Source organism: Orbicella faveolata, unplaced genomic scaffold (genome assembly GCF_042242905.1).
Source record: "Orbicella faveolata isolate gen_17 unplaced genomic scaffold, um_ofav_v1 contig_46, whole genome shotgun sequence".
In the NCBI taxonomy this organism is placed as follows: domain Eukaryota; kingdom Metazoa; phylum Cnidaria; class Anthozoa; order Scleractinia; family Merulinidae; genus Orbicella; species Orbicella faveolata.
In genome coordinates this window covers 22,799,682-22,823,786 of record NW_028301576.1, presented here as the reverse complement: position 1 = coordinate 22,823,786, position 24,105 = coordinate 22,799,682, and the positions used below count along the sequence as shown (strand labels likewise).

Sequence of the window (24,105 nt, the reverse complement as noted above, 5' to 3'; positions counted from 1 at the left end):
ACTAATATACCAGTCAAATCGAAGTTTCAACATTTCTCCGGGCATACCCCGAGCATTTGACGCCTTTTCCTGCCCGCGGGGGGAAGGAATTTGATCATCTTAGTCTTCCCGGGGGCGGGGCATTTGATCACCACTCATACCGGGTAGGGAATTTGATTCCTAGCCTCGATTTCATGTCACGTGTCCCGATGAATCCACGTGGGTTGATAAATCAATCGCGGAAACAAACTTTGATGAATTCAAAGGAAAAGATTGCGGATTCGTGGCGGGTTGGTTGAAAACCAAAGGCTTACACAAGCTTTGTTCCGTATTATAATTATTGAAGAGGCCTTCAAGACGGGGATTGATGCCGAAGACAGCCTTATCACATTTGCTAAAAAGTGTTGCCTTTCCTTAAATGAAGTGAAGATTTGGGTTAGCCATCTTCAGAAAAAGAAGGAAAACCGTGCAAAGCCAATGCAGAAGGCAAAAGAAACAAGGGCAAGGAAGAAACAAAAATGATTTCAACAGAGACAAACATATTTTACACTCATATATTCTTTAAATAGTTTAAATTCATTTTAAAAACTACGCAAATTTGAAAGTTTGCATTGACTGGCACTGACATTGCACTAGCAGCATATGAATTAATAGTTATGTTCTACATCGACAGAGTGCTAATATGATTATTTCAATTATACTAATAAAAGTTTACATAATTAAAGGTTTAATAATTTGACATCAAAATTTGACAACTTTGTAATTGTTTCTCTTTTACTGATATATCCAATATTTAACAAAATTGGCTTCAATCGAAACAGAGGTATTAAATATACTTATTTTAAATTGAAATATTCTCTACGTGTTTCTCTACGAGTAGAAAATTGATCTAGTGTAATACTTACATGCAGTTGATCCACATCGACAAAACGCTACTTTTATATTAGGGGTTTATTGATAATAATTCGACATCAAAATTTGACAAGTTTGTTATTGGTTATCTTTGGTTATTACCTGTTACCTGTCCTCCTCGTGCCTCGTGGCATGTAGGGCCTTGGTTCTCTTTGGTGCTGTTTATTAAACCATGTTTACATACACAGCGTCACAAGCATAATAGAAGCTACTGAAAAGTTAAATTCAAATGCCCGGGGGGTTGCCCGGGAGGGGAATGTTGAAGCTTCGATTTGACTGGTATATAACAAAAAATTCTAGTTTCAACTTAAGAACTTATTGTTACATGCGTTCGTTACTTGGACGGGAAAGTTCAAACTAAATTACTCTCAATTGGAAACGATCCAACGAAATCAAAGTAATGAATGGCTAATGAATTGTATGGCGTTAAGGAGCGGCTTCGTTCCGCAAGCTCTCACTTAAAACAAAATATCTAAATATTAGTAGCATTAACTAGACGAAACAGTTGAAGTATACATAACAAGAAGTGTTCGAGCTTTCAATGAGGTAAATTAGCAAATAACAGGACGTTGAATAAAGTCCTCTTGGACTAAACGAAGATCACAAACTCAGCCCGCGGCCACAACATGAACTTATTGGCAAAATAATCCACAAGCTTAATTAGAAACTGACAAAATGTAATAACAGAGGAAATATCTTGTAATTAAACTCTGGCAAATAAAGCTGCTGTTGGCTTTTGAAAATGCAATGTTTCTGGCAATTATGACAAGTAAACACAAATTTAAATATTGACGATAATTACGGTGGAAATTAAAAATTGTACTGAGGCAAAGACAGTTTTATTTCTTATTTCATATATATAAATACCGTAATAGGTGCAAAACATAGAAACTCAAGAATACAGTTGTTTAGTTTTAAATATGATCAGACAGAAATCGAAGTCCAGTTTATGAGTTCGTTCATGTTTGTCCACTGGGATATGATTAAGCCATCATTCTCACAGTTACAGTCAAGTGTCCTAGACATCCCTTGGCTGCTCACCATGCTTCCCTTCCTCTGGAGATGGGTTAGCTTCTTATTCTGTGAGGCCATGGATAACCCGTCCGCCGTCATGAACTTCAACGATCAAGCTCTTCTGGCATATCAAGCATTCTTCGTTTTCCTCTCTGAGAGTAGCAACCATTTCATCAGGCTTCGCTGCCTTTGGAGTTTGGGTCAGCTGCTTGTTCTGTGAGGCCATGGGTAACCCGTCCTCCCTCATAAACATCAACGGTCAAGCTGTCCTGGCATATCAATTTGTCTTCGTTTTCCTCGCTGAGAGTAGCAACCATTTCATCAGGCTTCGCTGCCTTTGGCGTTTGGGTCAGGTGCTTGTTCTGTGAGGCCATGGGTAACCCGTCCTCCCTCATAAACATCAACGGTCAAGCTCTTCTGGCATGTCAATTTGTCTTCGTTTTCCTCGCTGAGAGTAGCAACCACTTCATCAGGCTTCCCTCCCTTTGGAGTTGGGTCAGCTGCTTGTTCTTTTTAGCTTTAAGATCAAACGTAACCCGGCCGCCATCATGAGGGCGGAAGGTTGCAAGAGTCAAGGAAGACAAGTCAGTTTTTAGAAGATTTTGTATTATTGTCGAGAAATAAATCTAAAACGTAACTGGTACCACAATCTCCTACACAAAATGTGATTTTGTTGGATTAGGCAACCAAAACTGTCGTGCTTCATAGGGGTTGGGTCATGTGATTTTCAACCTACATTTAGGGGTGGGTCAGTCAGTTTTGTGCCAAATGGGAGGGGTGGTTCATGTGTCCAGCACTTTGCCCCACTTTGTAAATGTGACGTTCCCATTACATGTAGGAATCTCTTCCTCGATGAATTAACGACGATAATGGAAATTTGAGAAGTAATCGTAGCGTCACATTTATAAAGAGGCAGTCTGAGATAGCTTGAGATAATATCCGAAATGTAAACTTCTTCGAGTCTATTCAAAGCCCTTTTAAACGCCTCAAAAAGATACAGAAACACTGGTAAATAACACTGCATTTATTTATTATTTTTTTAATTTTATTTTTAATGCAGTGTTCGGGTCCCCTGTGGTCAGACAAGTCATTTAACGTTGCACCAGAACTGTCTCAAACAGGAGCATATGTGATATGCTCCTGTCCCACAATATCGTTTTAACCCCTCCCTCACCTTCCCCCGCAAAACAAACAAACAAACAAACAAAAATACAAAAACAAACACAAAACAAAACAAAAACAAAAATCAAACAAACTAAAAACAAACGAAATAACCAAAGGGTGGAATGCTGAAGTCTTTGTTGATGGAGGGTCGGGGGTAGTTCCCAGTCCTCGCCATGAAGTGGTTCAGGACAGTAGAATAATGCATACTTGACCCTTGTTCTAAGCAACCACGATCACGAGATTGAGGAAGTAACTATGGTGGAACTAAATCAACTTTATAATCCTGTTTATTCAGATGAGGCGGAAAAAAAAGAAAGAAAAATAGTCCAACATTTGAAGAACCAGTGAAGATTTTTCTCAATCGAAGCGAAGAACATCTGCATTCATGAGTGTTCGTAAAAGACAGCGAAAGATTAAAAATTTATGCGTTCGGCATATGAATGTACTGTGCTGATTGTGCGTGGCGAGTCAAATGATGGGGAAATCAAATGATGAGGAAATTGTACTTGTCCTGTTGGTAGTGTTTTCATCTCTTTTGGCTACTGTTGATGGATCGTTATCAAGTGGTAAGTTTCAATGTGAAGCTTTATTGAAGATTTTTGTTTTTATTTGACTGACCGCTTCAGTGATGTTTGTAACTCGAGTTTAACTTAAGAACTTAATCTTCATATCTTTTAACTACGTATGTCGTAAAATTCATCTTACTAACGGGCTAGAATGTGCTGCGTCCACGTTTGAATGTTATGGAACTGACCTAATAAGTTTTAGGAACTTGTGCTTCTCAAGTGAAACACAATATATAACACACAATACATAAGCTTTAGTTAATGATTTATGAACTACAGCTTATACATGTTTTGCCACCAAAAGACCTTGTATTCAAACCCTCTCAAGCTTAGTGTAGTGCAAATCTGGGATTAAATTGTCATTCCAGTATAAAATTAATATTTTATTTTTTTTCAATTTGCTAATTTTTTTTTTTTTTGATACTGCAGCAGTAAAAAACACACCATATAATCAGATAGTCAGAAGAATGTCCCAGTTAACACTCCACTTGGCTTAGAGTTGCTATTAGGCTTGCAAAGAAAAATGTTAGGCCCATTCCAAACGCCGCTCCATTCATGCGCCGAACCTAACTGATGAGTTAAGTATGGCAGAAGAGCGGCGTTTGAATCAGTTTGGTTCGGCAAGTTAAGTTTGGTGTGGCAAACAACATTAAATTTGGCAGGGTCTGTCGCACTATGCGACGTTGGAGCAGCAGCTGATTCATACGGCGTTCTCCTCATGTGTCGAACCTAATACATAAATTACTGTAATTTATTTTTCATATAACGGGACTCATGATTGGCTCAAAATTAAGTGGCGTGACCAGTCATGCATGAAGCTCAAAGTCGTCTCTAAAGATAAAGACAGCAAAATACCAGTATGCCTTCGATTTATGAGAAACGGGACTGTGTAAGCGAGTTTCTTTGGCGCAAATTCATTTTTTGCTTTTTCTTCGTGATAATAGCCCAGCTTATTAGATTTCCTTTTAACAACTCGATTTAACCGGGAGAAAACCTGTCTGAATACAAACACTGAACCTTTAGTTTGAATTTGCTTCCCTAACTATTGCTATAACAGCATGATAACAGCGAAACGTTAGTCACAGCTTTTCTATTTGGACAGAGTTCGTGAATTCAGAACGCATATTTTCTTGTCAAAAATTTTTACCACCGGCTTCCCGAATTAAGTTCGACGCAAATACGATGTCTGAAACAGCCATCGCTCCAAAGTCGCTCTAAAGTCGAACTTTATCAAGTTTGGTTCGGCACATGAGTGGAGCAGCATTTGGACCAGGCCTTTAAGTCTCACCTTCTCACAAAGTCTTGCATTTACCATTCATCTTCCCTCCCTATGCCCTCTCTTGTGTAAGGGTTTTTGGTTGTGTGGACTGCAGACAAAGAGATAAAGATTTAATAAATACAACTAGGCTAGAAAGGAAGCATGGACAGATAAGAAGGAAATGGATGATTGATATTCTGCATGAAAGACATTTTAGTCATTGCGAGGCCTGATTTCGATGTCAGGCAAGATCAGAATTACTTTAATGAAACATAATCTTTTTGGCATATGCTTGGACATACCCGAGAATGTGTTTTTACTTTTCAAAGAAAAAAAGGAAAAAAAAAGTTTGTTTGAGAAAACGTTTTGTGAGAATGTTTTAAGCTGGGAATACTGTGAGATGCTAAAAGCTCTCTTAGCAGAGATGCAAACTTTACATAATTTTCAACATCCTGTCAAGGCACAAGTAATATGAGTGGTGGGGGGGGGGGGGGGAGGGAGGGAGGGGACACTCAGTCATAGCTTAGGGGAATTGTAAGATTTGTAACATTCAGTATGTAAATGCCTACTTTCCCTATGACTGAGGACTGAGTCCTAAGGTGTGCTTCCAGAAAATATCCAATAACCCACTCCAAATAGGGTTTGTGGAAATTTCACAGGACCTAGTCGTCCACGTAATTTAAGATACAGTGTTGTGGGTGCCATGGACCTTTCACAGGGGAGGGGGAGGTCTCAGAGGTCAAAAAGCCTTCTGTGGGAGGTGGATGGATTTATATTAAAACCCTCCAGAGGATGGGGTAGAGATATTTTCTGTACCAGTACAACAATGTACAAGGTAAATATTATAAATTATGCTAAATACAATAAGTGCATTTGAAATAATCACAATTACAGTGTAAGTAATAAATCATTATTTGGTACCAAAAGAAGATTCTTTTCATTTTTAATTTCAGTTTTGGATTTTAAACTTCAACCAGAAAGGCCCAACAATTTGTACTATTCATTGAGGGGCTCTACATTTGTTTTAAACTGCACTGTTTCAGTGGGAAATTATGCGCAAGACTTTTTAAGTAACTTCAAAGCTCTTAGTTTCCTTCATGAACTCAAGGAAGTTCTTTTTGAGACAGTCTGCTCGAGATTATAAGTCAGAATTTGTGTAATTTTCTCATCAGTGTACATTGTATCTCAGTCTGTAAAACCTTGAGGGCGGGGTAAAACTATCATTTCCACATATGAACTTGTTTCAGTATAATTGATTTCGTGTTTTACAGGTGTAAATTTTAATTGTCCGACCTTTTCGTCCGAAATTTGCCCGAAATGCACTAAAAGGTGTCTGAAAATTACAATGTCAGAAGTTTTAAGGTCCATTTTTTCTGCAAGTTATGTAAATGTAAACCAGTAATAACTATATTATATATTTAGTTTATTTAAATATAACAATGTACTGTATTGTTTTTAGGCAACCTGGTTAATGTTTCCTTTTTTCTCTTCAGATCCACCTAGTCGTCCACGTAATTTAAGATACAGTGTTGTGGGTGCCATGGACCTTGAGAGAGAGTATCGTGTGTTTTGGTCAGCATCAAGTGTTGCTGGAGGTTTGCCTGTTAATTACTCGGTCAAGCTGTGTGTGAATGACTCTTTCACTATAAATAATAGTGTCTGTAATTGGAGCAGTAACCCAGATTGCCGACCTACGAATGTTCTGAGTGTAGATAAAGATTTCTTCTGTGTGCTACGATATAGTGGAGATTTTGTTTCCCCATGTGAGAAAACCTGTAACTATACAGTGTCTGCAGTTGCTGAGAATGCTGTTGGAAGTGCGACAAGCTGGCGATATCTACCATTCATTCCGGTGTATTCAGGTAATGCATCATGTGTTGGGTGTGGCACATGTACATATTGCCTTCAGTGGTAATAACAATGTTCTGAAAGTTATGATCCTTGATATTTTAGGACTGAATTCCTATCAGTACTTTTAAAGTGTCTTGACTTTCCAATTGTCTAAAGGTATAGTCATGCACAACATGCAGTTAACACACTGGGTCAATTCATCTTTAGTTAACAAAACAAAAATGTTCATACATTGTAATGCGTGCATCGTACATGTAGGGTGAGGTGAGGGACAAATCTTGTTGAAAAGCATTTTAAACTGAGTAGTTATTTTAAATATATTGATTTCTACACTAACAATGAAAATCATGGTCATGGTAAAATACATTTATTTGTATGTTTGTCGAAGATATGAAACAATTAGGTGAGGGATTTGAACTTGCATCAATAAAACTGATCATGTCTTTGATTTGAAAAGTCTCCTCCTTAAATAGTCACTGAGGGCTGTTTACTTACACTGTACAAGTGGAAATGCAGTAAAGATAGAGTTTTTATTGACATGTACAGTATTTCAAATGGATATTCGTGTTTTTTTCAATATAGCCTTTCTCTCCCAAGATGTTTCCTTTACGTCCCCTCCCATGTGCTCCTGCCCCTCCCCTTCCTATCCTCACCCATAGTTAAGGTAGAATTGACCACAAAGGATCGCATGGTACAGATACGTGTGTAGCTGACCAGCTCCAATCCTTTTGGCCTAATTGTAGTAACGCACCCTACACTCCATTCTGCGGTGCATGTCCCCTCTCATCACCCCTCCCCCATCCTCAACACTTTGGTTGCTTTGTTGACTGTACGGGCCACTGGGTGAGGAAAACCCTTATGGATCCACAAATTAAGAACTACATGGCCTGTACACTCACTGCAGGCTGCCGGTTGAAAATGTACCTGTCAAATAGTAAATCTCAGACTGTGTAAAACACTAATAATTGCACTTTGTGTTGTTGTCATGCGTTGCACTAATGTGTATTATGCTCTGTGCTCTCCTGGCTAATATTTCCCTATCTGCCGGCTACATGTATTATAAAATTCATATTTTGTTGTTTTTGAATTAATTCAATCTAAGGTTTTTGTTTTTGACTTTTTCTAACTTTAAGCTACCCCTTTGCCTCCTTTGAGTTTCAATGTTGTCACAACTGATAAGCAGAATGAATTAAGAGTCAGCTGGACTGCAAGGGCTGCATGGAGATACACAAAGATGGAATACAAAATACTGTACCATGCAAGAAATGAAATGGAAAACAAGGTTTGTTGGTATTGCATAGTGTAACTCTAATGCTGTTGTTTTTGTTTTAGTTGATTAGAAGTGAACACTTTAGTTTGATTCTGACATGTCGTGTACTGACCAATCACAAAAAAGTTCAGGAAATTCGAGCAAACCTCTCAACCGCAAAATAATTACAGTTGCTGTTTGTAAATAATTTTATTTGGTTTCCTTGCGTCTAATTGGCTTTTTCATTGCTACACAATAAGATGTTTTGATAAATTGATGCCTGTTTTTCATGCATCTGTCCTGTTATTGATCCTGAATTTTGTCATAACATTGTCAAAGTAGCTGTGGCTCCACAAGGCGATAGCCGAGTGGATCGGCAGACCACTTTGACAGTTTTATGACAAAATTTATTGTCCATTACAGGACAGATGCATGAAAAACTAATGCCTATTTTTTTTTTACAATTATAACAAATTGTCAAATTGTCCGCTCTCGCTTCTTTCGTCAACAGCGCATAAATTGTAAATTCATGTGTCAGTCTGCGTAATGACAATTAACAATTATTCCATGAGCGCGCGTTGGATATGAGATGGTAAATAGCCAACGAGGCCCGTAGGGCCGAGTTGGCTATAACCAATCTCATATCCAACAAGCGCGAATGGAATAATTGTTTTATTAAATTCGGTGCGTTTGTATTCTTGGAAATATAGCTTAATTTTATTGGGTTTTAATTTTACAAAATGACCGGAAGTTGATGTGACAAAAACAACAACAAGTGGGAAATCACATGACATGCGCGCTGTTTGTAAAATTAGTTGAATGAAAAATTTGAGAGCGAAGCAAACGAATTTGCTGAGTGAAATTGCGATCAAGTAGAATTCAAGAAACGTCTATCAAATGAAGGAGATATAACCTTGGCCAGAAAGTTTGAAAAGCGTTCGAGTTTGAGTCATGGAGAAGAGCCAAATAATTGTGCATTTGCACATTGCCATCGTAATAATGCTGCGGAAAACTTTGATTTGTGATTCATGTGATCAGTTAGATAAAAACCAACTACATGTAGTTGAAACTGCATACTGTAAATTAAAGTTAAACAGATGCATATATATTCATGCATAGAGCCTGATGAAGATCTTTTGTTTGTTCCTTTTCCCTTGTAGACCAAGGTTATATCTATTAAAAAAAGTTTGACAGAGATTACCCTGCTCAGGCGATTGAGGGCATTTATGGAGTATTACGTCTACATAATAGTCAGATTTGTTAATGAAGAAGGAAAGAAGAGTGCTCCAAGTGAAGTGCAAGGACCACGCATTGTGAAAACACCAGCTGGGGGTATGTCTTCTGTGCTGATACAGCTGTACAAGCATGTTAGATCAAAATAGTTTATTTCTTGTATGTGCAGTTTAAACTCTTGTATGTGTAAGTAGACCCCTTTCAGACAGGTGTTTTGTTTTAGAAAGCATATTTAATACCACTTTACTAACTCCGAAGTCTGAACCGCTTGCTTGGCTTGCATTGTACATGTGTGTACATGTATAAAACGTCTTGTACTAGCACAAAGTTATTAATATTGCTAGTTAACTTGTCAAATGCATTTTGCATGGTCCAATAATTCAGCAACCGACCTTTAAAATACAGTCATGTGCTGATACAAAAAGGTTCACAACATTATCTTTTTCAGCAAGAAAATGACTATTTACATTGTAAATACTTTTTAAATAGTACAGTTAAAACATAGAAACTGCAATTACAATGTAATTAATTTAATTTATTGTTAATATTTATGTAATTGTTTCGCAATTTAAATTTTAGAACCAGATACTCCATCGAAGGTGATAAGAGATTTGTCAGTGATCTTCCCTGGTAATACTGCTCTGAGGAATGTTACAGTAGAGTGGGAGGTGTGTATTAGCTTTTTAAATTACACTGTCTATATAGGAAACTGGTTATGAAGCTACAGTTTAATAATTGTAATATATATTACATTTTCTATTTAAAGGTACTAGAAATGATTTCAACCGACGGCTTTTCACTGTTACTGAGTGGTCAGCTACTTACTTTTCCACCTTCCTTCTCGTCCGCCTGCCTGCCTGTCTGGCAAACTCCCTGGTTAGCACCCTTCAGTCCCAGGGTGGGTACTGCCAGAAAAATTGGGTAGGGGTGTGCGGCCCGCTTTCCCAAAACCCTAACGGCCCTGTTTATGATCGAAATATGTGATATTTCCTACCATATTTATGACCTAACAAAAAATTTGATAGCCTTTTTATGACCTGGCCCTAAAGTCGATACCCTATTCAGACCTGCCTTATAATTAGTTCCCTAGTTTAGACCAATGTTAAATTGTTGTAAATATAATTTGTGAAGGGCTGTTGTTGATGGTCTTATCGATACTGCTGAGAAAGTAACTTATAATCTTCTTAACAGCATACCCAGTTCAAGACTAGGGTGCAAAAACCATACCCTATTTATGACCAAGTTGGCCAAAATTGATGCCCTATTTCTGACAAAAATGCTGAAAACCTAGCCCTTTGGGGCCGCACATACCTATATTAAGGGATCCTCCCCCCTCTCCCACCCCCCACCGTGCCTTCAGTTTCCTTTTTTCCCACCCTTCTTTTGTTCTGCCTGCCTGCCTGTCTGGTAAGCTACCTGTTTAACATCCTTTGGTGTCCCCCCCCCCCCCCCCTGCCTGACTGTCTTGTAAGCTCTGTGCTTAACTTCCTTCTGTTTCCTTTTTTTCCCACTTTCCTTCTCTTCTGCCTTCGAACAATCTCTCTAATCTCTACTCCTTGGTTCCACTTACGACTTAAAAAAGTTTGGTTAATATTTTCGTTACAAGCCAACATTGTATAATAACGATAAAAAATACTTGATTTGTTAATTTGTGTATCCAGAGTAGTGGCCAAATCTACACTAGGGACGATTTATTTGCTTGAGACTAATAATCCGTAATTATTTTTCTAGCATCGGTCCTAACCTGGCAATAGCCATACCTACGGTAAACTCTTCTTGTTGTTGATTCCTTGGGGATAACAACAACACACCTGAATGAATTCAAATGAATTGGAAGTTATCTGCAGGAATTTGTCAACGAGTAAAGCCCCAGGTTATGATAAGATCCCAATGGATGTGACTAAAAATTCATTTCACCTCATTGTGCATCTGATTTGTCAATATCATTAACCTTTCTTTACATAGAGATGGTTTCTCGAAAAAAAATGAAAATTGCTTTTTTTTTAATTAGCAGGATCCTCGGCTATGTAAACAGGGGTCGCTATTAATATTCTGGTCTTTTTGTAATTTACAGACAATCTCTTCATTAATTTGTCTTGGGCTGATCCGTCTCAGCATGTCTGCAAGACGTGCTGACAGATGAGTCAGTTCAAGATCAATTTTGCCACCTAATTCGTCCAGACACCGGATTTATACCTAGGCTATTTATCCATGTCAGACTGATAAGGCGTCTCAGTTGGATAAACCAATGTCTCCTTATGTAAATTCGGCATCGGATAATTCGTCTCTAGTATAAATTTGGGAATGAAGGTCTTGGTAAGTGTTTTCAACGTCATCGTTTGGCTTCAGCTGACAGCACCTACCCCACCCTTAATCAGTTTGGATATGATAAAGCACCTCATGGTTGGAAATCTTCAAAAACGTCGTTATGTATTGTGAGAATTGTATCTAATAAAAATGAAAATTTCATGGTCGCTTGGAAATACGAAATGTATCTACTCGTGTTGAAAAACATTTCAATCGTCCGCAGCGCTCACTCGTGAAATATTTTTCAACACTCGAAGAGAAATTTCTTATCTCCGTGCGGCCATGTAATATCCTCTATTGAACTCTTAACAGTACTTATTTCCCACTGTTTCTTCCAGTTGGCACGCAATTCCTCCTGGCATGGCACTCCAGGTAAACATGTGGTTTACTGCAATTATCATCATGTTAGCCAAGGTTCTGTTCCAGACTGTGAATATCATGTGGATGCCACATCAAATAGAGCAGTTTTACAAAGACTTGATTCTGCCCAAAGTTACAATGTCTTCATAAAGATGTGTAACAAAGAACAATTTTGTAGTGCAGGTGGTGAGCCGTACATAATTAAGGAACTTCAAGGTGGGTTAAGAAAGTAAAATATCAAATAGAAAGAAAACGTTTGACCGCATTTCTAATCACCGACAAGAGAGTTAACGATATGACACATAGCGTAGTATTTTTGCGAAACCTTGAGGTGTCTGGAAATGTGGTCAAACAGTATCTTGAGTGTTTGATATATCTTTTCAATGGAAACTAGAGCTAAGGAGAAAACGGAGAAATAAAATCATAAAAATCTCTTTTGGTACAGGCTGCCTTGTCGTGGAAGTCCCACTGTGTAACTTGTGCCCCAACATGGCTGATTTTGTACCGTGTTACCGGATCGTGTAAACACTGTCACGTTCATGATTTCTCTTCTTATGGCTGCTGCACAGTAGCCGATTTTTTGTCGGCCGACAAAAAGTCTTCACTTGTCGGCTAGTGTGCGATCAATTCAGACAAGTCTGCGAGAAGATCGGGGCCTGTCGGGCGATATCTGACAGCGCTAGATCTCAAAACGTCTTGTCGGGCCTTGTCGGCTAGTGTGCGGTGGATCAAGACAATTTGTCGGCAAAATGGCAGCAAAAAGGGATTTACAGGGTTTCGCATTTGATGAAAGATTCAGACACCTTCCTATCCTTTTCTGAATTCAAAGATCGGTATGGTATCACTGAAACAAATTATCTTGCTTTTTATGGGCTGTTATCCGCTTTAAAAAAAAATCAAAGTACCTTTACACAATAATACAAATATACAATACGAAAGCTTTTATACGAAATTTATGAAAGCAAGTAAACCAAGCAGACAGGCCTATAAAAAAATAATTGGTCTTAAACAAAGGTGTCCAACCAAGAGTCAAGAAAAATGGGCTACGGATTGTGCCTTTGAAGCCCATGAACCAATAGACTGGAGTGCGGCGTACCAGCTATCTTTTCAGTGTACAAAATCTATAAAACTAATTGTATTTCAATTCAAATTGCTGCATAGACGACTGGCGACTAATGATTTTCTTAAAAAAGTAGGAATAAAAGATAACGATCTCTGCAGTTTCTGCAAAACTGAGAAGGAAAGCCTAATTCATCTTTTCTGGTCCTGTAGAGTTGTCTCTACCTTCTGGCAAAACTTTAAGGAGCTTCTTGTAAGCCAAAATCTTGCGTTGAGAACATACAACCTTTCTTTAAATATAGTCTTAGGCCTAAGGCCAGACAAATCAAAGAATAAACAGAAACTTAATTTTAATTTTCTTGTGGCGAGATATTATATATGGTCGTGTAGGACACGCAACTTGCCCCCTGAAATGAAAAATTTCTCTGTCTTTCTGGCATGTTACAACAGCCTCAAAACTGGAGCAGCGTCAAATGATAATCTTTAGAAATCTAAGTGGGTGATAATAATAATTAAACGTATTCACCAACAAGCAACTGTATAAAAAAAAAAAATGAAGAAAACCCTAAGGCTAACACTGTGCACGGATATTATTGTACTGTAGGTCAACCTTAACAAGTGTTGCACTTGTCAGTATTGTAAGTAACGTGTATTGTATGTAAGTAGTAAGTAGTCTTTTTAATTAATTAATTAATTAATTAATTGATTAATACAATGTAACTTATTGTAGTGTAAGTAATGTAAGTAATTGTATTGTTAGTAATTATCCAGTAAGTGATGTAGGTAATTGTCCCATAAGTAATGTAAGTAGTTGAACTGTAAGTTGTTTTTCCCCCTGTGTTTTGCAATTAAAAAAAAAAAAAAAAAAAAAACACTGTCACGTTCATGATTTCTCTTCTTATGGCTGCTGCACAGTAGCCGATTTTTTGTCGGCCGACAAAAAATCTTCACTTGTCGGCTAGTGTGCGATCAATTCAGACAAGTCTGCGAGAAGATCGGGGCTTGTCGGGCGATATCTGACAGCGCTAGATCTCAAAACGTCTTGTCGGGCCTTGTCGGCTAGTGTGCGGTGGATCAAGACAATTTGTCGGGGCTCGCGCGCGCCTCAACTAATTAAGAAATGTCATGAGAGTCACGTCTGTGAATAGGCGCCATCTTGATTTTGGATGACTCGGCCCCAAGCCTGAACGCGGTCAGTCGCGACAAAAAATCGGCTAGTGTGCGGCAAGCAGATGGCCCGACAAATTTTAACCCGATTTGACCCCGACAAAAAATCTGCAGTTCTACGACAAAAAATCGGCTAGTGTGCGGCAGCCTTTAAAATTTCATTAGTCATTAATGAGTTTGCGAACACAATGCGACGTACCGTCATGGAGTTTAAATTGTATTCTAAGCAGTACATGATTAAAGGAGCAAAGAAGTGGACTCAAGCTTTTACTCATCGTTTTAGGAAAGATGGGTACATGGTGGGGGTGCTCTTGAAAGAGAGTACAGTTAAACTTATTCCGAGGGAGGTTTTTGTTTTTTAAATGGACAAATATTCAATCTTCAGGTTTTTGTGGCATGTAAGATGAAAACAATACATGGCGTTTTGAATACTAGGCCAGGGTTTGTTTTCGTGTTTCCATTTTGTTTCAAAATGAATCCCTGGTAACAAACTCATATGTAACTACTCGGCATGTGTGTATTTTTCATGTAGATAACTCAACACCACCAAAGGACGGAGGAAAACTGAGCAGCAAACAAATCGCTTTGATCACAGTGTCAGTTGTGGTGGCATCTATAACAGCTTCGGTTGCGGTATACTTGCTAAGGTACGAAGGTATTTTTGTCAGTGTACTGCTGGTAGTCAAGAGTGGCTTTCTTATTACTAAAGGAAGAATCTCTCTTAAGCGACCACCTTGGGAAATTCAAGGAGGGGTCATTGGACTTAAAGAGAAATCTTGTCGCTTCTGGGAATGGGCTCCTGCCAGCGATTATGTTCTAAAGCAATATAGGTTTTGCTCTATTAGAACGTTTAGGGTAAAGCTGGGAATGTGTAAATGGTTGTGAATAATATTTTGAGTTAAAGTGATGGGTTTTTTTTTTTATAGACAGTTGCTTTAAAGAATGGAGACCTATTGAATCAACGTCTCAAGACAGTTCTTCATTGCACGGCAATCCAACATCTGTTAACTCGCTCCCTTAGCAGTGTTATTTTATTTCAGTGACTGCGCCCTCGTCAACTATCACGCGATAGATGTCGAGAGTTAATAATGCTGTTGTTAAAAATGATTCACTAGTCTCTCAGCTAGTGTATCGCAGTAAATCTGTTGGCCAAGGATTAGGCATGCATCCAAACTGTGTGTGTAATCTTCTCCTCAGACAATGGCTTCATAGACGTGGTGTGTTGCCAAGAATACGCTTGAGGAACCGTTTAATACTTCAAGTAAGTAGATATTGTCTGATAATATTACAATTGATCTTTATTCGTCCTAAGTTTGGTGCTTTCTGATATGTACTTTTTAATTCTCAAGTGTTATAAGCTCGAGTACACATATTGACAGCAAGGGTGGTTTTTGTCAGGTTAATATATGTTTTCCATGTTTGTTTACCGTAATTTATTTGGAAACCTCACTGCATGCTCAGCAATAGAAGAAAGTGGATTCAAGCAATAATATTTCAAAGCAAAATAGTTTGATCAGTGGCAAGCATTTAACGTTGCTTTTTTGGCATTGTGCGAGAAAGTTGCTAAATACAGTACATGCTGACTATAGGCTGTGAGCTGCTCTAAAACTGACTTCAGAGCTAGGCTAACTCCAACAACCCAGCAATCATCGACATAGTACCAGTACAGTGGAGCCTCTGACATTCAGACACCTCTATAATACGGGCAGTTTTGTTTTTGTTTTTGTTTTGTTTTTTTGTTTTTTTTGCAACCAAGCCAGAATTTATATAATCTCGCTGTAATGTAGTACGTCAATATTAGGGACACATGAAGAGGTTTGACGGTATTGAGGTACTCCTGTCTTATGGCGACTTTGTATTCTTAGTACAGAGTTTCATAGAGGTTAATTATTTTTTTCCTTATATGGTATTCCTGGTTATTCCTACAAAATCACACACCACACACGTGTCAGCGACTGTTTTAGCTTTCAGATTGTAGCTAGTGTTTTCCGTAATATTCCCATTAATTTCGTGTCCTTGTCACGTTCGTTCTTTGGATTACTGCTTTAAAATGTTCACCTACGTTGTCAACTACTCGGAGACATTCCTGTGAAGATGTTTTCTTTTTTTTTTTTTAATGTGGTCGTTTTTAGAAATTTCAAGGAGTTCGCAGATTTTCGAAAATTGGTTTCACAGGGGTTTATGGTTCTCACTTCTCTGCATCCTAATCAATTTTATTACAAGAAGCGATCGCTCAGCTTCAGGTTAGCAAAATGACATGTTATTCTCTTTTCCTTTGCAGCCCCTGTGCCGCCTTATAACTATGTGGAGCTATCAGCGACAAATGACTATGATCAGCTTAATTTGAACGAAAACCAACTTTGATGTTACATTGGACAACATGATACATGCCAAGTAAAGTAGTCGCATGGATGCTGAGTCAAGCAATTGCTAGTTTATATTTAAATTAATAACTTAACAGTCGAAACTCTCCACAACGGCTGCCTTGGGACAGAGAAAAGTGGCCATTAATAATAGAGGTGGCCGTTATGGGGAAGTAAGGGTGAAATACTAAACCTGATTTTTTGTGTGTGTGTATAAATACATAACACAATCAAATATACATCTGTTAAAGGAGCTTCGTCAAGGTTTGCGCATGTTGGAGATTTAAGCCTCAATTTTTATTGCCAGTCGTTTGTAATCCGTGTCAATCTTCTCCATCCTTAACCACTCTTGTTCCTTTATGGTTTATTATTATCGCTTTGCTGTTTTTCTATCGTAGTAAACTATCATTTTCAGGTCTCCTTCAATTTGGAGGTAGTTTTGTACGTGGCCAAAATAACTGAAAATGCCATGACTGAGCTCCTTTAAAATGCAGAAATAAAACAGAGACAGACACCAACGAGGCGCGGTACGGATTAAGTTTCGTTGACCTTTTGCTATAAAAAAAAAAAAAAATGGAGTTTTGCATACACCGTTCGTGAATTATTCTTAAACTGGCCGTTGTTGAGAGGTTATTTAGGCAGTCGGTACGCGCTTTAGTGGCCGTTGCTGTTGTGGAGAGGTGGTCCTTGTAGAATTGTTGTACTGAGGTATGGACCGCAGAACAAAAAAAAATGGCCGTCATGTAGAGGTGGCCGTTGTAGAGAGGTGGTTGTTCTATAGAGGTGGTCATTAGTGGAGGTTCGACGACCTTGGTTAAAAGGCGTATGTTAGGAAAATTCTGATGGAAAAAGGACAAAAGGGAAGAAATAGACAGTAATGTTTACAAATTACATGCAAACAGAAGTAGTTGTAAACCTAGATAAGTTAGGAATTTCCAAGCCAATTACAGTTAAACATTTTGAATTAAACGCGAAAACCTCTTATTTGAAAGTGACCAAAGTTTGAATTGTAATAAACAATGGCCTACATTTGGCGTGAAAATATGCTCAGATATTTGTCTGCGGACATTTTCTGTTCCTGGAAGTGAGCTGTCAGCTTCGAGGAACAGATAATGTCAGAGGACAAATATTCGAACCTAATTATAAGGTCAAATGGAGGCTATTGTAACTTTTAAGTATTTTTGCAACACGCGAGATCTTTTCTTAAAATTGAGGAATGTTCCCCACTTGGTTTATATTCAGTCACGTGACTCATTTAGACCAATCTCGTGCGAGCAAAAGTATTTGATGAATTCTAATTACATATATTTAATTACTTTAAGATATTTGAGCTGCACTCTGATTTTTTAATCCAATCCACCTCAAATAATAACTATCATGATTGAGCCCGTGTCATATGTATAATTTAGTTTATTTGCAACGTACTCTTTGTAATAATTTTGGATGCTTTTCTATATCATCTTCATCTGTCCACTTGGCATTGTATATAGTAGGTATTGTGACAGGAAATTAGGCTTTTCAAACTCATTAAAAAAAAATTCATCAACATAGTACATCAGCATAGGTTCAAAAACCGGTCCACTACTTGATCAACGTGAGCGAATCAGCGACTTCAACCAGTTAGTCATGCTCAGAATATGCATTAGGCAGTTTTGGGCTTGATCCATTTTGGACCAATCTTGGGTGAAGATAGCCTAAATTGCACGGCCGCTGCCAAAATGAACTGGTCTAGGTATTCACACAGAGCGGGTTCAGTTTGAACGGTTCCAAAACTGAAACTTTGTTGTGAAAGGCAAAAATTGGGAGAGGAACAGCACAGGTAACGGGTCGGTGACTCTATCCGGTTTAAGTGTTGGACCTGATCCGCCTGTCGGGCGATATCTGACAGCGCTAGATCTCAAAACGTCTTGTCGGGCCTTGTCGGCTAGTGTGCGGTGGATCAAGACAATTTGTCGGCAAAATGGCAGCAAAAAGGGATTTACAGGGTTTCGCATTTGATGAAAGATTCAGACACCTTCCTATCCTTTTCTGAATTCAAAGATCGGTATGGTATCACTGAAACAAATTATCTTGCTTTTTATGGGCTGTTATCCGCTTTAAAAAAAAATCAAAGTACCTTTACACAATAATACAAATATACAATACGAAAGCTTTTATACGAAATTTATGAAAGCAAGTAAACCAAGCAGACAGGCCTATAAAAAAATAATTGGTCTTAAACAAAGGTGTCCAACCAAGAGTCAAGAAAAATGGGCTACGGATTGTGCCTTTGAAGCCCATGAACCAATAGACTGGAGTGCGGCGTACCAGCTATCTTTTCAGTGTACAAAATCTATAAAACTAATTGTATTTCAATTCAAATTGCTGCATAGACGACTGGCGACTAATGATTTTCTTAAAAAAGTAGGAATAAAAGATAACGATCTCTGCAGTTTCTGCAAAACTGAGAAGGAAAGCCTAATTCATCTTTTCTGGTCCTGTAGAGTTGTCTCTACCTTCTGGCAAAACTTTAAGGAGCTTCTTGTAAGCCAAAATCTTGCGTTGAGAACATACAACCTTTCTTTAAATATAGTCTTAGGCCTAAGGCCAGACAAATCAAAGAATAAACAGAAACTTAATTTTAATTTTCTTGTGGCGAGATATTATATATGGTCGTGTAGGACACGCAACTTGCCCCCTGAAATGAAAAATTTCTCTGTCTTTCTGGCATGTTACAACAGCCTCAAAACTGGAGCAGCGTCAAATGATAATCTTTAGAAATCTAAGTGGGTGATAATAATAATTAAACGTATTCACCAACAAGCAACTGTATAAAAAAAAAAAATGAAGAAAACCCTAAGGCTAACACTGTGCACGGATATTATTGTACTGTAGGTCAACCTTAACAAGTGTTGCACTTGTCAGTATTGTAAGTAACGTGTATTGTATGTAAGTAGTAAGTAGTCTTTTTAATTAATTAATTAATTAATTAATTGATTAATACAATGTAACTTATTGTAGTGTAAGTAATGTAAGTAATTGTATTGTTAGTAATTATCCAGTAAGTGATGTAGGTAATTGTCCCATAAGTAATGTAAGTAGTTGAACTGTAAGTTGTTTTTCCCCCTGTGTTTTGCAATTAAAAAAAAAAAAAAAAAAAAAACACTGTCACGTTCATGATTTCTCTTCTTATGGCTGCTGCACAGTAGCCGATTTTTTGTCGGCCGACAAAAAATCTTCACTTGTCGGCTAGTGTGCGATCAATTCAGACAAGTCTGCGAGAAGATCGGGGCTTGTCGGGCGATATCTGACAGCGCTAGATCTCAAAACGTCTTGTCGGGCCTTGTCGGCTAGTGTGCGGTGGATCAAGACAATTTGTCGGGGCTCGCGCGCGCCTCAACTAATTAAGAAATGTCATGAGAGTCACGTCTGTGAATAGGCGCCATCTTGATTTTGGATGACTCGGCCCCAAGCCTGAACGCGGTCAGTCGCGACAAAAAATCGGCTAGTGTGCGGCAAGCAGATGGCCCGACAAATTTTAACCCGATTTGACCCCGACAAAAAATCTGCAGTTCTACGACAAAAAATCGGCTAGTGTGCGGCAGCCTTTAAAATTTCATTAGTCATTAATGAGTTTGCGAACACAATGCGACGTACCGTCATGGAGTTTAAATTGTATTCTAAGCAGTACATGATTAAAGGAGCAAAGAAGTGGACTCAAGCTTTTACTCATCGTTTTAGGAAAGATGGGTACATGGTGGGGGTGCTCTTGAAAGAGAGTACAGTTAAACTTATTCCGAGGGAGGTTTTTGTTTTTTAAATGGACAAATATTCAATCTTCAGGTTTTTGTGGCATGTAAGATGAAAACAATACATGGCGTTTTGAATACTAGGCCAGGGTTTGTTTTCGTGTTTCCATTTTGTTTCAAAATGAATCCCTGGTAACAAACTCATATGTAACTACTCGGCATGTGTGTATTTTTCATGTAGATAACTCAACACCACCAAAGGACGGAGGAAAACTGAGCAGCAAACAAATCGCTTTGATCACAGTGTCAGTTGTGGTGGCATCTATAACAGCTTCGGTTGCGGTATACTTGCTAAGGTACGAAGGTATTTTTGTCAGTGTACTGCTGGTAGTCAAGAGTGGCTTTCTTATTACTAAAGGAAGAATCTCTCTTAAGCGACCACCTTGGGAAATTCAAGGAGGGGTCATTGGACTTAAAGAGAAATCTTGTCGCTTCTGGGAATGGGCTCCTGCCAGCGATTATGTTCTAAAGCAATATAGGTTTTGCTCTATTAGAACGTTTAGGGTAAAGCTGGGAATGTGTAAATGGTTGTGAATAATATTTTGAGTTAAAGTGATGGGTTTTTTTTTTTATAGACAGTTGCTTTAAAGAATGGAGACCTATTGAATCAACGTCTCAAGACAGTTCTTCATTGCACGGCAATCCAACATCTGTTAACTCGCTCCCTTAGCAGTGTTATTTTATTTCAGTGACTGCGCCCTCGTCAACTATCACGCGATAGATGTCGAGAGTTAATAATGCTGTTGTTAAAAATGATTCACTAGTCTCTCAGCTAGTGTATCGCAGTAAATCTGTTGGCCAAGGATTAGGCATGCATCCAAACTGTGTGTGTAATCTTCTCCTCAGACAATGGCTTCATAGACGTGGTGTGTTGCCAAGAATACGCTTGAGGAACCGTTTAATACTTCAAGTAAGTAGATATTGTCTGATAATATTACAATTGATCTTTATTCGTCCTAAGTTTGGTGCTTTCTGATATGTACTTTTTAATTCTCAAGTGTTATAAGCTCGAGTACACATATTGACAGCAAGGGTGGTTTTTGTCAGGTTAATATATGTTTTCCATGTTTGTTTACCGTAATTTATTTGGAAACCTCACTGCATGCTCAGCAATAGAAGAAAGTGGATTCAAGCAATAATATTTCAAAGCAAAATAGTTTGATCAGTGGCAAGCATTTAACGTTGCTTTTTTGGCATTGTGCGAGAAAGTTGCTAAATACAGTACATGCTGACTATAGGCTGTGAGCTGCTCTAAAACTGACTTCAGAGCTAGGCTAACTCCAACAACCCAGCAATCATCGACATAGTACCAGTACAGTGGAGCCTCTGACATTCAGACACCTCTATAATACGGGCAGTTTTGTTTTTGTTTTTGTTTTGTTTTTTTGTTTTTTTTGCAACCAAGCCAGAATTTATATAATCTCGCTGTAATGTAGTACGTCAATATTAGGGACACATGAAGAGGTTTGACGGTATTGAGGTACTCCTGTCTTATGGCGACTTTGTATTCTTAGTACAGAGTTTCATAGAGGTTAATTATTTTTTTCCTTATATGGTATTCCTGGTTATTCCTACAAAATCACACACCACACACGTGTCAGCGACTGTTTTAGCTTTCAGATTGTAGCTAGTGTTTTCCGTAATATTCCCATTAATTTCGTGTCCTTGTCACGTTCGTTCTTTGGATTACTGCTTTAAAATGTTCACCTACGTTGTCAACTACTCGGAGACATTCCTGTGAAGATGTTTTCTTTTTTTTTTTTTAATGTGGTCGTTTTTAGAAATTTCAAGGAGTTCGCAGATTTTCGAAAATTGGTTTCACAGGGGTTTATGGTTCTCACTTCTCTGCATCCTAATCAATTTTATTACAAGAAGCGATCGCTCAGCTTCAGGTTAGCAAAATGACATGTTATTCTCTTTTCCTTTGCAGCCCCTGTGCCGCCTTATAACTATGTGGAGCTATCAGCGACAAATGACTATGATCAGCTTAATTTGAACGAAAACCAACTTTGATGTTACATTGGACAACATGATACATGCCAAGTAAAGTAGTCGCATGGATGCTGAGTCAAGCAATTGCTAGTTTATATTTAAATTAATAACTTAACAGTCGAAACTCTCCACAACGGCTGCCTTGGGACAGAGAAAAGTGGCCATTAATAATAGAGGTGGCCGTTATGGGGAAGTAAGGGTGAAATACTAAACCTGATTTTTTGTGTGTGTGTATAAATACATAACACAATCAAATATACATCTGTTAAAGGAGCTTCGTCAAGGTTTGCGCATGTTGGAGATTTAAGCCTCAATTTTTATTGCCAGTCGTTTGTAATCCGTGTCAATCTTCTCCATCCTTAACCACTCTTGTTCCTTTATGGTTTATTATTATCGCTTTGCTGTTTTTCTATCGTAGTAAACTATCATTTTCAGGTCTCCTTCAATTTGGAGGTAGTTTTGTACGTGGCCAAAATAACTGAAAATGCCATGACTGAGCTCCTTTAAAATGCAGAAATAAAACAGAGACAGACACCAACGAGGCGCGGTACGGATTAAGTTTCGTTGACCTTTTGCTATAAAAAAAAAAAAAAATGGAGTTTTGCATACACCGTTCGTGAATTATTCTTAAACTGGCCGTTGTTGAGAGGTTATTTAGGCAGTCGGTACGCGCTTTAGTGGCCGTTGCTGTTGTGGAGAGGTGGTCCTTGTAGAATTGTTGTACTGAGGTATGGACCGCAGAACAAAAAAAAATGGCCGTCATGTAGAGGTGGCCGTTGTAGAGAGGTGGTTGTTCTATAGAGGTGGTCATTAGTGGAGGTTCGACGACCTTGGTTAAAAGGCGTATGTTAGGAAAATTCTGATGGAAAAAGGACAAAAGGGAAGAAATAGACAGTAATGTTTACAAATTACATGCAAACAGAAGTAGTTGTAAACCTAGATAAGTTAGGAATTTCCAAGCCAATTACAGTTAAACATTTTGAATTAAACGCGAAAACCTCTTATTTGAAAGTGACCAAAGTTTGAATTGTAATAAACAATGGCCTACATTTGGCGTGAAAATATGCTCAGATATTTGTCTGCGGACATTTTCTGTTCCTGGAAGTGAGCTGTCAGCTTCGAGGAACAGATAATGTCAGAGGACAAATATTCGAACCTAATTATAAGGTCAAATGGAGGCTATTGTAACTTTTAAGTATTTTTGCAACACGCGAGATCTTTTCTTAAAATTGAGGAATGTTCCCCACTTGGTTTATATTCAGTCACGTGACTCATTTAGACCAATCTCGTGCGAGCAAAAGTATTTGATGAATTCTAATTACATATATTTAATTACTTTAAGATATTTGAGCTGCACTCTGATTTTTTAATCCAATCCACCTCAAATAATAACTATCATGATTGAGCCCGTGTCATATGTATAATTTAGTTTATTTGCAACGTACTCTTTGTAATAATTTTGGATGCTTTTCTATATCATCTTCATCTGTCCACTTGGCATTGTATATAGTAGGTATTGTGACAGGAAATTAGGCTTTTCAAACTCATTAAAAAAAAATTCATCAACATAGTACATCAGCATAGGTTCAAAAACCGGTCCACTACTTGATCAACGTGAGCGAATCAGCGACTTCAACCAGTTAGTCATGCTCAGAATATGCATTAGGCAGTTTTGGGCTTGATCCATTTTGGACCAATCTTGGGTGAAGATAGCCTAAATTGCACGGCCGCTGCCAAAATGAACTGGTCTAGGTATTCACACAGAGCGGGTTCAGTTTGAACGGTTCCAAAACTGAAACTTTGTTGTGAAAGGCAAAAATTGGGAGAGGAACAGCACAGGTAA

At 38.2% G+C, this 24,105-nt stretch overlaps 1 protein-coding gene and 1 pseudogene across 3 annotated transcripts; both read left to right on the top strand.

Annotated features, from left to right (window-relative positions):
• Window positions 1–6,349: 6,349 nt before the first annotated feature.
• Window positions 6,350–23,119, top strand: LOC149098931 (uncharacterized). Of its 3 annotated transcripts, XM_089277356.1 has the most exons (9): window positions 6,350–6,755; window positions 7,878–8,026; window positions 9,154–9,325; window positions 9,806–9,894; window positions 11,872–12,109; window positions 14,652–14,766; window positions 15,317–15,380; window position 19,220; window positions 22,201–23,119. In XM_089277356.1, the coding sequence occupies exons 1-9, from the start codon at window positions 6,365–6,367 to the stop codon at window positions 22,281–22,283; spliced, it is 1,302 nt and encodes a 433-aa protein (XP_089133482.1). In that variant the 5' UTR covers window positions 6,350–6,364; the 3' UTR covers window positions 22,284–23,119. The 3 variants fall into 3 exon arrangements, with proteins under 3 accessions (XP_089133482.1, XP_089133480.1, XP_089133481.1); XM_089277354.1 differs by lacking the exons at window positions 15,317–15,380; window position 19,220; window positions 22,201–23,119 and adding an exon at window positions 15,046–15,196; XM_089277355.1 differs by lacking the exons at window positions 14,652–14,766; window position 19,220; window positions 22,201–23,119 and having other exon boundaries at window positions 15,317–15,427.
• LOC149098932 (uncharacterized) lies at window positions 12,383–13,824 on the top strand (annotated as a pseudogene).
• Window positions 23,120–24,105: the final 986 nt, after the last annotated feature.

Excerpts from the sequence above, each read along its gene's own strand:
- LOC149098931 (XM_089277356.1), top strand. The coding sequence starts at position 6,365 with ATGTTTCCTTTTTTCTCTTCAGATCCACCTAGTCGTCCACGTAATTTA. Across the intron at positions 6,756-7,877 it reads ATTCATTCCGGTGTATTCAG|CTACCCCTTTGCCTCCTTTG; the intron begins GTAATGCATCAT and ends TCTAACTTTAAG. Across the intron at positions 12,110-14,651 it reads CATAATTAAGGAACTTCAAG|ATAACTCAACACCACCAAAG; the intron begins GTGGGTTAAGAA and ends TTTTTCATGTAG.